The following is a 13,487-nucleotide window of genomic DNA, read 5'->3' on the forward strand; positions in this document are numbered from 1 at the left end:
TCTGTGGCCAACTGAACATTTCCTATATAAAAGGGGAGCATTTTCTTTTGAAACATGTGAGCTTCTCCATCACAAATGGTATAAGGTGATGATGGTGTTTAGGCATTGATCATCAGAGAGCCAGAGATGATTCACAGCATGTTGGAGATGGCGTTTGAAGTCAGTACAGGGAACAAGTGCTTCTTATCAAGCAAGAACAGTTATACTTCTAGTAGCTTCTCAATGGAAGCTATTTGTAGAAACAACTTTTGCTTGATTAAAAAGTGAACAGCAGTGGTGTAAGGCAGCTCATGTGAGAAGAGTGAGAAATATATACTGTTGTACTGTAAAAAAAAACCACCACAGCAACTGAAACAATACCCCCCTCCCAAAATATATTTACTACTTCAAAGGAGGAGTAAACACCCCCCCTTTTTTTAAAAAAAATAAATATTTGTAGGCTTAGCAACGGCAAATCTTTTTAACAGACTTAATGCTTAGCTGCACTATCTATATATAGTGCTACTAACAGTATGGACTAAAAAAACCCTGTAGACATTGCTGTGGCAACTACAGCAACACTTAACCACAGCTGCCCCAGGACAGAGTACAGCGTGTTGGCAGTTGTCTCCACACCACTAGCAAAAGCAGAGCTGTTTTTAAGCTGCGTCAAGACCCTCAGGTGCAAGGGGACCGGGTAAGCCGAAGGAAAGCGCCGTCAAACAGAAGGCTGGAGTCTCCCTGAGGGCCGGGCGAGCGACACCCCTTGGAACTGGTCTGCAGCGTGGAAGTGCTTCTGGTGCTCCTGCAATGGATGGTTCAGTCGTGGTGTTAGAGGGAAACGATGAAACCGGCACCGCAGCCACGCCAAGCGCAAGCCGCGCTGCTTCTGTGCTGCCTCGCTGCCTTTTACACCTGGTGGAAAGTAAACTCGTTTTTACACCGCGGTTTGTCTTTCCCCTGCCGCGATGAAAGCCGCTTACTCCTGCAGCTGGCGCCAGCGCCCGCCCCGCCCCGCCCGCGGGCGCGCATGCGGCCGGTCGGCGAGGGGCGGGGCCGCGGCCTTGCGCGGGGTCGAAGGCGGAAGCGGGCGCCGCGGGAGGGGGCCTGTTGCCATGGCGACCGCGACGGAGGGTCTGCTGGAGGCTGCCGCGCGGCCCGCCAAGCGTAAGGGGCCGGGGTCGGGGCCGGGGCCGGGGCCGGGGTCTCCAGGTAGGCCCTTGGCCGCTGGGCTGTGGCCCGCTCGCTGCTGCCGGCGCGACGAGGGGCGGGCCGGGCCGGGCCGGCGGAGCAGCGGCCGCCCCGCGGTGGGGGGCGTGCGGGCCGGTGCGGAGCGGGCCCATGGCGTCCTGCCTCTCGGCCGGCGGGCGGCTCCCCCGGAGCCCGGCGGAGGCTCGCCCCCGTGAGCCTGCCGACCCCCGCGCCGCCTGCCGGGAGCCGCGGCCTCGGGGCAGCTTCGCATTCCGGCTGGCACAAGCGGCCGGCGAAGGGAAGAGCGACCCGTCGGGCTGAGGGAGAGGGGCCGCCGAGCCGCGGGGAGCGGAGCAGAGGCAGCCGTGGCGGAAAGGGGTTTGCAGCAGAAAGGCGGCGGTTGTCGCTTTCCACAGGCGGGGACCTGTGGCCCCTCCTGAAACGGGCCGGGGGACGGTTCTTCTATTCTGAATCAGCGACTACAAATACACATCAGTAGCCTTGTGCCCGTCACCCAGAAGTGGTCCCCAGATTCCTTTCCTGTCGTTGAAGCATGGGAGATGGCTGATACTTGCAAGTGTGGTCTGGCCAGGTGCCTGTCTCCTCTTAAATGCTTCCTAAAGTCTTATTTTGAAATAATCTTGATGCTACTTCAAGGAAGCCGCCTAGGTTTGTTACCCCTCAGTAGGGTAGACAACCTGTATGGGAAGTAGGTGTAGTCAATTTTAAGGGGAAAGAAACGGGCCCATGTCATCTTGATGGTGTGTTTCTGTACCTGCCAACTTTTCCCTAACCCTGTCATGCCTGTACCCTGATCAGAGGATCCCGCTGTTGAAACAGCAGAGGAAGCTAAGGAACCAGCAGAGGCAGACATCAATGAACTCTGTAAAGACATGTTCAACAAAATGGCCACTTATTTAACAGGTGAACTTACAGGTAAGGCACTGCAATACTGACCTGCGGGTAAGTTTTTATTTCTTTTCATTTTCTTTTAAAGAAAACTGTTGTGTAGTTTGTCTAAACTATACCTATTTAGATCATATCCAGCAAGACTGGCTTTTCAGGTCTGGCATGTTGCTAGACAACTAACAACACTGGTATTAATCATATTAATTAAGTCTGGGAATAGCACAGATAATTCAGCGGGATATCATCAACTTAAAAATACTTCTTTTTAGTCTTGCAGAAGCTTGTGCATGGAAAAACAAACAAACGAAAGGGGTCTAGGTTAAGAAGGACTACAAGAGAAGCACAGTAGAGAGTGGAACGCATGCAGCTATTTTGTCTCTGAGTGAGAGCAAGGATCACATGCGTGATTTCCAACATTCATGCTTTAGAATAAACTGCTGTGCAACATTAATGGGAGCAAAGTACACTGCTCAAGTTAGTGGATTCCATAGGCTCTAATTTCGAAAGCACTCCACAGCACTACTGATGTGCATGGACCTGAAGGGTTTATGGTACAGATTTCCAGTCTGGATTTGTGCTGTCAGCTTTGTAAACATAAGTGTTTAAATGACAGAATAAGAGTAGAAATGTGAGGAAACAGTAATTTTTTCTTTCAAATTGCAAGTGAATAGCTGTTCATCAGTCCAATTGATTTTTACAATTCACAAAACATTACCTTTCTTTTTGTAGAGCATTATACTAATACCTGTGATACTATTCTTGGTTATGTTCAGCTATTGGTTTGAAATCTCTTTGTCCTCTTGAAGAGTCTGCACCCAATTCAAACCACATCAACTTTTAATTAAAACAAACTCTGTTCTTTTTAAGCCACCAGTGAAGACTACAAACTCTTGGAAAACATGAATAAGCTGACTAGCTTGAAGTACCTAGAAATGAAAGATATTGCTATAAACATCAGTAGAAATCTGAAGGATTTAAATCAAAAATGTAAGTAGACCGAATAAGGTAGAGGTCTAACGAACAGTACAGTTGTTTTGGGAAATGAAGCATCTGAGAGTCATATATTTCACTCTTCATTAGGGGATGAAGGAAAGAAAATGCAGTGAAATAGATGTGCTGCTATACAGTACCGATCTTGTGTATTTCTTTACAGCTATACACATGATGTAGACTAGCATAAGAGAAAACACATCTGAATTTATGTCCTTTTTTACCCCAAATTTTGGATCTGATGGAAAGTAACACCTCTTTTGATTCACATTGTATTGTTACTTGTAGCCAGGACATGGCTCTCAGTACTGACACTTGATTTTGGGGCGGGGGAAGGAGGGAGCTTTTAAATTGTTCTAATTGAAGAATGTAATGAAAAGTTCTTGTGTTTCAAGTGTGAATCATTCTTGGAAGTGAATTACTGAGAACTGACAGGTACGATTTTTCTCCTTTTTCAAGATGCTGCTCTTCAGCCATATCTGGAACAAATCAACCTAATCGAGGAACAGGTTGCAGCTCTGGAGCAGGCAGCTTATAAATTGGACGCATATTCCAAAAAACTTGGTAAATGTTGTCCTCTACTGTTACTACGTAGCAGCATAGTCCCTTGCAAGGGGATTTAAAAAGGCAAATCTCCTCTACTTAACAAATATGAGCTGCCGAGTTGCCTGTGCCGCTTTTGAGCAATGAACATCTTATGTGAAGTGTAAGTGTTGGGAAAAGATTAATATAACAAGTTTATGGAGGTGGACAAGTACAGGTGTTATTGAACTACAACTTACTAGTGAGGCTTGATTTGTCTTTTACAATATGCACTGACCCAAATTTTAAAGACAAATGTTTAATTCTGCAGATAGAGGGATTCATACAGTTCCACCAGGAACCCAAGTATTAGTTGTCTGACAAGCACCTGGCTCTTAAAAAATTTTATTGTACAATTATATTTGCCTAAATGCTGTAATAAAAAGTGACCCTGAGTGTTACTGTAAATTAACTTGAATTTTAAGATGTATAGCAGCTTACAGGATTCAAAGCTTTTACTTATCTAGTCCTAAAATATTGTTATTTTTCCTTCTGCAGAAGCCAAGTACAAAAAACTGGAGAAACGATGAAATTACAACAATCTTTAAGTTGGATTTGTGCTATGAGTCAGACTGGTTTAAGTTGCACAACAGTAATTCTGTATGTTGACAAGGATTTGCTTCCAGCTAACATCAAGACTGGTAACTTCCGTCTACTGAATATAGTAGGCTGTATTCAGTAGACTGAATATTTTCCTTTTCTCAAGAGGTTCTGTTGCCTCAGTTTTCTGCAGTGAAAAGTAGAAACCTGTCCCTAACCCATATGTTGATATTGGCTATCTGTGTGCAAGTCCTGTGTCCCACATGAAATACTCTATCTGGGAAATGCCCTCCATAATCTATAAAGAGTAGCAGCAGGACCTAAACTTCTTTTTTTTTTTTCTTCATTGAGCTCTGCATTGAGAGGATACCTGGGCCTTTGGAGTCACGAGCATGGTGTTGGAAACACTTCATTTTGGTATCCACCTTTATCTGTTTGAAATAGAGAGATGAAGTACTATAAATTTGCAATAAAACAACTGGCTGCATTTGTCTCTCTGGAATCTCAAATTCCTGTTGGAAAGATTATGTAAGTTGTCTTCCCCCGCCCAACCCCCCAAAGGGTCTGTTAATAAACTTCCAGTTAGTGGAGACCATGGAAGAGAACATTTTAAACTCTTTGTCAAGTATTCCTGCAATTATATTCTTTGACTGTCTGGACCTCAGGTGAAATTGCAAGAAGTATTGCTTTATCATGTGCTCGGTTAACCTGGCAGATCCTTCCTCTGCTTTACCAGTGAATTTTGATCCCGTTAGTTTTTGAAGAGGCATGCCCAGCAAAAAAAGCTGCTGCTTTGCCAGATGAAACAGTGTTCCAAATTGCCAGTTTAACAGAGCCATTTGTACTGAACAGGTATTCAAATACTGTTTTTTTTTCCTGTACCTATTGATCAAGCTGGCTTTTCAGTGAGTTGCAGTCGAGGATAGTACAAGTGCTGCTGTAGGAAAGCAGTAGTTCAAACTTCCTACCGGCTGTTTAGAATTTCTAGTCAGGTGCCAACGTGGTGAAGATCAAAACGCTGTCAGTCAGTGTACAGCCACTGTAAATAGTGAAAATGGGTACTTTTCCCTCGTTCTGTTTAAAAGCAGTAGAGCAGATGACCTTTGACAGCCTTCACCATGACTTTAAAGATTCTGGGTTTAAAATAGAAAATACTATTCTATATGGTCTTGATTTAGGATTTCAGAGAGGGTTGAGTTCACTTTGAAGAAAAGCCTTTTTGGAATTGGCATCTTTATAGAACAGGAATAAGTCTCCCAGAGGTATCCAGCCATTTGCATCTGTATGCTTTAATCCCTCATTAGCTCACTGGCGATTTTTCTACCTGTGAAAGCAAATGAGACATTTTAGTATCGTTATGAAAGCAATGTCCTCCAACCCAACAGGATGAGGTACCAACAGATGAGTTGTCATTTCTGTGTTGGAGGAAATTTTACGTGTAGAACAGCAGCCTCTTTAAAACATGACAGATCATCATTTAGTGTGTTCTCAGCTCTGCTGGACGAGAGGATCTAGCCAGGCAGATGTGAAACCTTTGTGCCTAGAGACTGGCATGTGAGCAGCAGCCTGAACAGTGGCCTGCTTGGTGATCTCTGATGTTGGGAAGTGGTACCACAACATGGTAGACAGTCTAAAAGTCCTGTTTCTCTAGTGTTTCATGTATCTGTAGATGATACCAAGAGCTTGACAGGATTCATCCAGACTCACCAATGTTTTTAATAGTATCATCCTTTCTCTTTGCCGTTGTGGAGGAGAATCACAGATGTTTGGCTGCTGATGTAAAAGCTTGAGGGTGCTGCTTGGAGCTCCTCTCTTCCCTGGAAAAATGAAGATTTTCATTATAACATATAGCACTTACATGTGGCTGGGAGCTTCATCCCTGATGCCCTGTAAGTCCCCTTCCCTGGCCTCTACCCATCTCTAAGAACAGAAAATTTACAGGTTCACTTTGGGTTGGAAATGGTTCTGGATAGATGGACATCATCTAGAGCTCCCCAGCCACCGAAATGCTTATCAGGACAGGTTGTTCTGGGACTGAAACAAGGCCACTGATCTTCCAGCCTAGTGATCTCTTTGATTACCAGCTCTTTCTGGGAAGATGGTGCTAGAGGGACAGAGTGGATGCTGGTGCGCACACAAAGGGGTTGTTTCCCCAGTGCAGGGATGCAGCTGGCCCTGCACTCTAGCTAGGTGCAGAGGCCAAGATGAAGGTGATGTGGTTTAACCCCGGCTGGCAACCAAGTCCCCATATAGCTGCTCACCCCCTCCCCACCCCAGTGGGATAGGGGAGAGAATCGTACGGGTAAGAATGAGAAAACTCATGGGTTACAATAAAGACAGTTTAAATAAGTAAAGCAGAAGCTGTGCAGGCAGGCAAATCAAAACAAGGAATCGACTGATTACTTTCCATCAGCAGGCAGGTTTTCAGCCACTTCCAGGAAAGCAGGGTTCCATCATGTATAATACAAATGCCATAATTCTGAATGTCTACCCCTTCCTTCCCCTAGCTTTATATGCTGAGCATGATGTCATACGGTATGGAACATCCCTTTGGTCAGCTGTCCCAGCCGTGCCCCCTCCCAGCTTCTGGTGCACCCCCAGCCTCCTTGCTGGTGGGGTGGGGTGAGGAGCAGAAAAGGCCTTGACTCTGTGAAAGCGCTGCTCAGCAATAACTAAAACACCCCTGAATTATCAACAGTTTCCAGCACAAATCGAAAATGTAGCACCATACCAGCTAGCATGAAGAAATTAACTCCAGCCCAGCCAAAACCAGCACAGAAAGGGTGACAGAATTGTATCCCAAGGAATTACAACAGAGAGCTGGCCATTTGCTGTCTAGAGAACTGTGATTGTCTCCATGTGATCAAAATAGTATCAAGCCCTAAGTGCCAGTGTCTTGTCCTATCACATGGCAGCAAGCCAAGTAAGTTCTGGCCATGGCAGATAATCTCCAAATCAAGTGTCGGACATAGAAGGGAACACGGCATGGACACAGTCCATGCTCTAATGGCAGCACACTGCCAGTGAGTTACAACTCCACGCCCCTCGTTGGATGAGGACTATATGCTCAGACCCTCAATGGGAGACAGACTCCACAGATCCACGCCGTGTTATCAAACTGGGTATATGGCAGCCCTGCTCTGTCTTGAGATGACTCCCAGTGTTAACGAAAAGTTCACATAGATGTGGGTACCACTGGGCTTGCTTTAATCACAACTCAGAGCTGTGCCACTCGCTGAGGTGGTGGCCAAGAACAAAGGGATGCAGCACAGCTTATATACACTTATAAAATCATTAGTCAATGTCCAAAGTTTTTTAGAAGTTTCCTTTGGTCTTGTCAGTTCTGCAAATCTATCACCTGTCCCAGTTGATTGACCACCTTGGTTCCAGTCTCTGCCTTGGTTCCAAGCTCCTCCTCGGATCGTGATCTTCTTTCTGCCTGCTTTAACTCACACACTCCTTCAAGCCCGCTTAGTCTTTGAACAAGCAATTCCTATTTACATACACCAATTTTTCTAAAAACACCTGTGTTTGAGAGCACTTGTGTCCACAAATTGGTCATCTGTTGTTTCTCTGTTCTCCCACTGATCAACTGGACTGGGTTTTAAACCAGCCTTGGATTAGGGCTACGCTAGGGACGAGGCCTGGTTCTGCCACTTAGCTGCTTTGGCACGTTACATTTCTTAATTCAAAATACATTTTCTTTAACAGACAATATGGAACAAAATGCTAAAACCCCAGGGTTTACAGCAAACAAAAAAAACCCCAAACCTTTAACATTGCCTCTGAACTGTTTCCTTTTCCATCCAATGGGTGGAAATTTCCTCAGTAATTGACAAGTGTACATGACCACCCAAGTGATCTGTGTTTACTGGGCACACAAGCAAACAATACCTTTTCAGCTGGCATATGTATCCCAATATATATCCAAAGAAATTCCGTTAGTGGAACTTGCAAAGAGCTCTGGGATCTTACAGCCTTACCTGTAGTGCTCCTCTAGAGAACTGCAGAGCTGTGGACTCTCAGAAATACTGGGGCACAACTCCTGGCCTGCCTGAAACGTTCAGGAGGCTCTCAGATATCCAGGCAGCAGTAGAAACCATTCTGACTTTAGAGCAAGGCTGACTACAGTTGCAAGTTATCTTTTGCATGCTCATACCTGGAAGGCAAACCAGAACAGGCACACACACAGCAGAACGATTGCTCAGCACATCTACACCAACAGAGCTCTCCTAAAGTACACTTGGGAGTCATTCATACCACAAGTCAACATCTACAGCGGAACCTGGCCACAAGCTTTGACACAATGTCATTTTGGGGTCAAACTGACACACACCAAAAAATTAGTAAAACACGTCTCCTTCTCTGCCACATGAGGTATCGTGCTCCTTCAGTTGAGCTGTAACTGTTACACTATTTCCCAAATGCAAAGCCAAAGAGAGAAAATACAACCACAGCATGCTCCTTAAAAAGCTAATCTGCACAGGCAACTGTTCATTGTGACCAAGGGAAGATGTGACCACGGCCCTTCAAACTTTCAGGAAGCCTAGGTGGGACTAAACAGTGCTTGCGAACAAAGGACATGCCTGCTTGTTAAGACAGGCTGGTTAAGTTTACCACCAAAACTCTACATCAGCATTTGCCAACTCTGTCCAGCTTTGGGTATCCAGAGCTGCACTCAGTTCACTTGAAAGCGTCTCCTAGTAGCAGCCAGTACTAAGCTCAGAGCTGTACCTCCCTGATGCCTACATGGAAGAAAACTCAAACTGTACCTCCTTTCTCTTTAAGGTGCGTTAGAGCTTGTGACAGGAATTTCATCCCACTGCCTGGAAAAGCTCCAAGGTTGCAGCTTAAGGGAACTGGAGTTCCCTGGGTCTCCAAGTAATTCTAGAGCTAAAGTGATGACAGCCATCAACTCTAGATCAGACGACACATGCCAGCACTCACCACTGACCCAGGGTGGCAACCTCCTTCTGTCCTACCCAAAGGTTTCAAACCCAACACACTGTCTTCCTACAGCAGGAAGCTACCTTATTTATAATTCGTAACACCATTAATGCGTTCCTTGAGACAGGACTACAGATACCATGCTGCCGTTTGGAAGCACCAGAGTTTTATGGTGAGAAATTTATTCTATAACGGAGCGCGCCACAGTGAATAAATAAGACTGAGATGTGGTCCTTTTCCTCAAGGGAAAAGCACGCAGATCAATAACTTTGAACAGACAGGCAGAATTCTCAGAAAAAAGCAAACCCTAACTCTCAACAGAGGAGGTTATTCCTCTTAATAAAAGCACAGCTGCACTGAAACAAGTCAACACTTAACGTACTCACCTGTCCTCCTCCCAAATGAAGGTGTATAGGCAACATGTTTCTCTGGAAATGATGTGCTCAGGGTACCAGGTTTTCTTACCCCATCCTTTCACGGTGTCACCTTTAAAAACCACCAAGAAAACAACAGTTCTGGTGTTGGCTTGGGAGATTCCCATGCCTGGGGAAGTCAGGAATTCCACAGTAGTAAGTGCCTGTTTGGACACAGACCTTCCTGAGGTGCCCCCCGCCTCCAGACATCTCCCTGGACCCCAAGCAGCATGTACAGATGCAGGGAGGAAAAGAACACCAGGAACAGGCCAGAGAAATTGGGGGGAGGCAGGTGGGGGGGGGCCACGAAAACCTAAAAAGAGATGGATACAGATCAGGACAGAGATGTAAATGGAAAACCAGCAATGGGCTGCAGGACAGAGACAGGATGAAGAAAAGGGGAGAAGGAGAGGGAGCAGGACAAAAGAGAGAGTAAAAGAGAAGGGAGCAGCAGAATGAGATATAAAGGCACAAGGTAAGAGGGAGCAGGGCAGAAGAACAGAACGGAGAGCTACAGGGAATCAAAACACGATGGGTTTGGACAGCAAGGCTTGAGGAGGAGAAAGAAGACAGACGTGCGATCAACTGACGCAGCTGCTGTTCCTTGTTCCCCTGCTGGGAGGAGACATGAAAATTGGGAGTAAAGTTAAGCCCAGTAGAAGTGAGGGCTGGAGCAAAGGTGCTTTGAAGATTTGCTTCTACTGCTCATTCTCCTGCTCCAACTTGACTGCTAATCAATCGCACTCATTTCCCCAAGTTCAGCCTGTTACGCCCGCGAAGGCAATGGCTGAGTGCTCTCCCCATCCTTACCGCGACTCGTGAGCTTTTTGTTCTATTTTGCCTCCCCTGTCCAGCGGAGGAGGGGGAGCAGGAAAAGCAGCTTCGGTCCAGCCTGGGTCACCCCCCCCCCACACACACACACAAAATCACAGCGGCACAGGGAAGGGGAGGGGGCGCAGAGGAGGGGAAGGGGGGCCTGGGGCACACAAGAGAGGAGACAGGGTCCCACAGACCCGGACTCACCACAGCTCTCGCTTTTGGCACCGCTGTGAAAATGTGACAGTTCAGACGCATCTTTCCCCCTCGGTCCTCCCTCCCTCCCTCCCTCCCGCAGAACGCCGGCCGCTCGGCTCCCCCACCCCGGTAACCCCCGGGTGTCTCACAGCTCTTCCTCGCAAGACGCGGCCTCCCGGACACGGCGCGTCGCTCCCTCCCGCGCCGGGGCCACCCCAGGCTGTGGGTGACACACGGACCCCGCGGGTGGCACCCGGCTGCTGCGGGCTGCCCCCCCCCCCCGCAGGGCCAGGCTCTCTGTGCCTGCAGCAGGAGGCAGCTGCTGCCCGCCTGCCCCCGGGCTCCTTCTCCTTCGCCTCTCCCCGGCCGGCCCAGCTCCTGCCCGCAGCCGGGCCGTGCCCCCGCTCCCCTCCCGCACCCGCGCCGCGGGGGGCGAGGCCGGGCAGGAACAAACCCCGCCAGCCCGAGGCGGCGCAGCCCGCGGCATCCCCGGGGGTGGAACAGCCTTCGGCGGCTTCAGCGTGGCCCCCCGCAAAGGGACAGAAGCGCAAGTGACCGCGACCGGCGCCGCTCGGCCCTGCCAGGAGCCGCTCCTGCCGCAAGCCCTTCCCGAGCGGCAGCGGGGGGCCGGCTGGCCGGGCAGCGCCGGGGCACCTGGGGCTGTGGCCCGGCCGCGGGGGAGATGCTGCAGCGGGGGGCAGCGGCACGGGGCGAGCGGGGCCGCGCAGGGACGGCGGGTCTGGCGAGCTGTGCAGGCGCCCGGCGGCCGCGCCCGGGGGCGGCCTCCTGCTTCCCCGCCTCAGCTTCCTCCCTCCCCTCAGCCCCCGGCCATGGCTCGCCGCCAGCGGACCGGGAGCCTGACGCAGCGGGCGGCTGAAGCTTCCCCTGCCGCCCCCAGCCCAGGCGGCCGGCGGGCAGGAGTCCCCCCCACCCTCGCCGCAGGGGCTCGCTCGCCTCCCCCGCGCTCCTGGCGCTCCCCCGCCGCCGCCACGGCCCGCACCCGGCGCGCCGCCATGCTGCTCCTGCGCACGCGCAATGCGGGGGCCAGCGCTGGCCGCGAACGCCGGGCTGCTGTTCTGCGGCGCTCGGGGGGCGGCAGCGGCAGCTCCGTACCGGGGGGCGGCAGCGGGCCCGCGGCACCACCCCGCAGGCAGCGCGGGATCGCGATGCCGTTAACAACTGCCGGCAGCGCCGAGGGGTGACGCGCACCGCGCATGCGCGGCGTCAGGGCTGCAGTACCGAGCTTGGCCGCCAGGTGGTACTGCCGGATCAAATAATAAAAAATCGTGGTTCCTTAATAGCTTTTAATCTGAGGAGTCGTTCTACCTTACGTTGAAAGGCACAATGGAAGAGGTCATGGCACATTGAAAGAGGTCACAGACGTTCACCCTTTTCACGGAAAGCTATTTAGAAAGTCTGATGTTGGACCCTTTCAGCTGATGCCTGGATTAACTGAGTTCATTAAGAAATGTTTAACCAACGCATCTGCGCTGATAAATCAAATATCCTTCTTGCCAAGTCCTTGTGAAATATTAGATAGGCTGTGCAATGTGTCTCGTATGTTCCAATTTATACTTGTTTTACTTCTAGTGGCTGTGCTGTCTGAGCTATTGTGCATCTTTAGCCTTAGCGCTACTGGGAGATTTACTTAATTTAATAATGCTATTTGAAAGCCACATAAGGGAGTACTTATTTTTTACTGACAATTTTTCATTGCAACGTCATATATTTCACACCTTTAGGTGGGGAAAATAAATGACAGTTTACGTTCTCCTTTTTCCACTATTCAAAATGAGTTTAAAGGATCAAAGGATAGGGGAGACCTTTCATGTCTATGAGAGGGAATGCATTAGGCACCATCATTTCCAGAGCAGGTGATATGTGCAGGAGAAGGTGATGGCTGGGAGGAAGGAATGATCTACCTCTCATCCTTAAGGGAGGCAGGGATGAGAGCTGCAGCAGAAGTGCTCCCACGCATGAAACCCTAGCGGGAGTAGACTGGAAGAACTTGTTACATGCTTTGGCAGTGGGATAGGGGTGAGAGAATCAAAACCTTCATTCAGACAGGTGCCACCACTTCACAGAGAAATTGAGGGGAGGCAGGCAGGGGTGCACATGTATTTTACTTTAATTGAGTGTACTCTGGCTTTGATTCATTGACAAGTTCATCGTTTATATTACCTTCCAAGCCACTGCTCTTGTATCCTGCCAGGAAAGCACTGTCTGTTGTTCTGCCACCCAGGAACTGCTTGTGAGCTCATACAAGTTCTTGTTCCTCATGGGATGCAGGTCATGTATCAGTCCACCATTTGCTGCCAGAGCATTTCATGGCTGATTTCCACCACAACAGGTAGAAAAGATGTCCCAGAAATTTCCCCTCAATCCTGCAAATTCTCATTTTCCCTCTGTCACTATGTGGCTGGTATAGGCCCTCACACAGGGAATGACTAGGGGTCTTTGGCCAAGGCAACCACCAGTCTTCCCTGTCTCACCTGTCTGTGTCCTTGTACCCTGCAGACCCCCTGCACGCACACCAGCTAGCTGTTTGGCACTGAATTCTACAGAGAAAGGACCCTCCCAGGCAGTGCCCTCCACCCTGTCCTGGGTTCTCTGCACTTCTGTATGACCTGCAGTATATTAAACACATTTCCCTCACTTTCTTCAGTTTTCTGACGCAGCCCATCTTTCTCAAAGTATTCTACACTTCCTCGGTTACCATGTAGAGTAGGAAAACATGATTTACACTTTTACTGCACGTGCTGTATTTTGGCATGGTTAGGAGAAAAGCCCGAATGACAGATACTAGTTACAAATGCCTGTACTTGAAATCAAAATGCTGTTGGTTTCTGCAATTTTCTCTATTCAAAAACCAGCCTCCCCAATGATAAGAAAATACGTAAATCCATCAGTTGGAAACCTGTC

At 48.9% G+C, this 13,487-nt stretch overlaps 1 protein-coding gene and 1 long non-coding RNA gene across 3 annotated transcripts; one reads left to right on the top strand and one right to left on the bottom strand.

The window, feature by feature from the left end:
• The first annotated feature begins 994 nt into the window (after positions 1 to 994).
• BLOC1S2 (biogenesis of lysosomal organelles complex 1 subunit 2) lies at positions 995 to 4,678 on the top strand. Its single transcript, XM_080400963.1, has 5 exons — positions 995 to 1,146; positions 1,990 to 2,106; positions 2,947 to 3,066; positions 3,529 to 3,633; positions 4,150 to 4,678. The coding sequence occupies exons 1-5, from the start codon at positions 1,095 to 1,097 to the stop codon at positions 4,179 to 4,181; spliced, it is 426 nt and encodes a 141-aa protein (XP_080257089.1). The 5' UTR covers positions 995 to 1,094; the 3' UTR covers positions 4,182 to 4,678.
• On the bottom strand, positions 4,518 to 10,692 carry LOC308069150. Of its 2 annotated transcripts, XR_013930296.1 has the most exons (4): positions 10,575 to 10,692; positions 9,525 to 9,681; positions 5,899 to 6,008; positions 4,518 to 5,515 (listed from the first exon to the last, which is right to left on the bottom strand). It is a non-coding gene; the product is annotated as an uncharacterized lncRNA (long non-coding RNA). The 2 variants fall into 2 exon arrangements; XR_013930297.1 differs by lacking the exon at positions 10,575 to 10,692 and having other exon boundaries at positions 9,525 to 10,568.
• Between the last annotated feature and the right edge of the window lie 2,795 nt (positions 10,693 to 13,487).

Source organism: Falco punctatus (assembly GCF_963210335.1).
Source record: "Falco punctatus genome assembly, chromosome: 9".
NCBI lineage: Eukaryota > Metazoa > Chordata > Aves > Falconiformes > Falconidae > Falco > Falco punctatus.

Bases quoted from the DNA above. Each gene is read 5' to 3' on its own strand.
- BLOC1S2 (XM_080400963.1), top strand. From the start codon at position 1,095: ATGGCGACCGCGACGGAGGGTCTGCTGGAGGCTGCCGCGCGGCCCGCC. The intron at 1,147-1,989 runs GTAAGGGGCCGG...TACCCTGATCAG, and splicing joins TGCCGCGCGGCCCGCCAAGC to AGGATCCCGCTGTTGAAACA. The intron at 2,107-2,946 runs GTAAGGCACTGC...GTTCTTTTTAAG, and splicing joins TTTAACAGGTGAACTTACAG to CCACCAGTGAAGACTACAAA.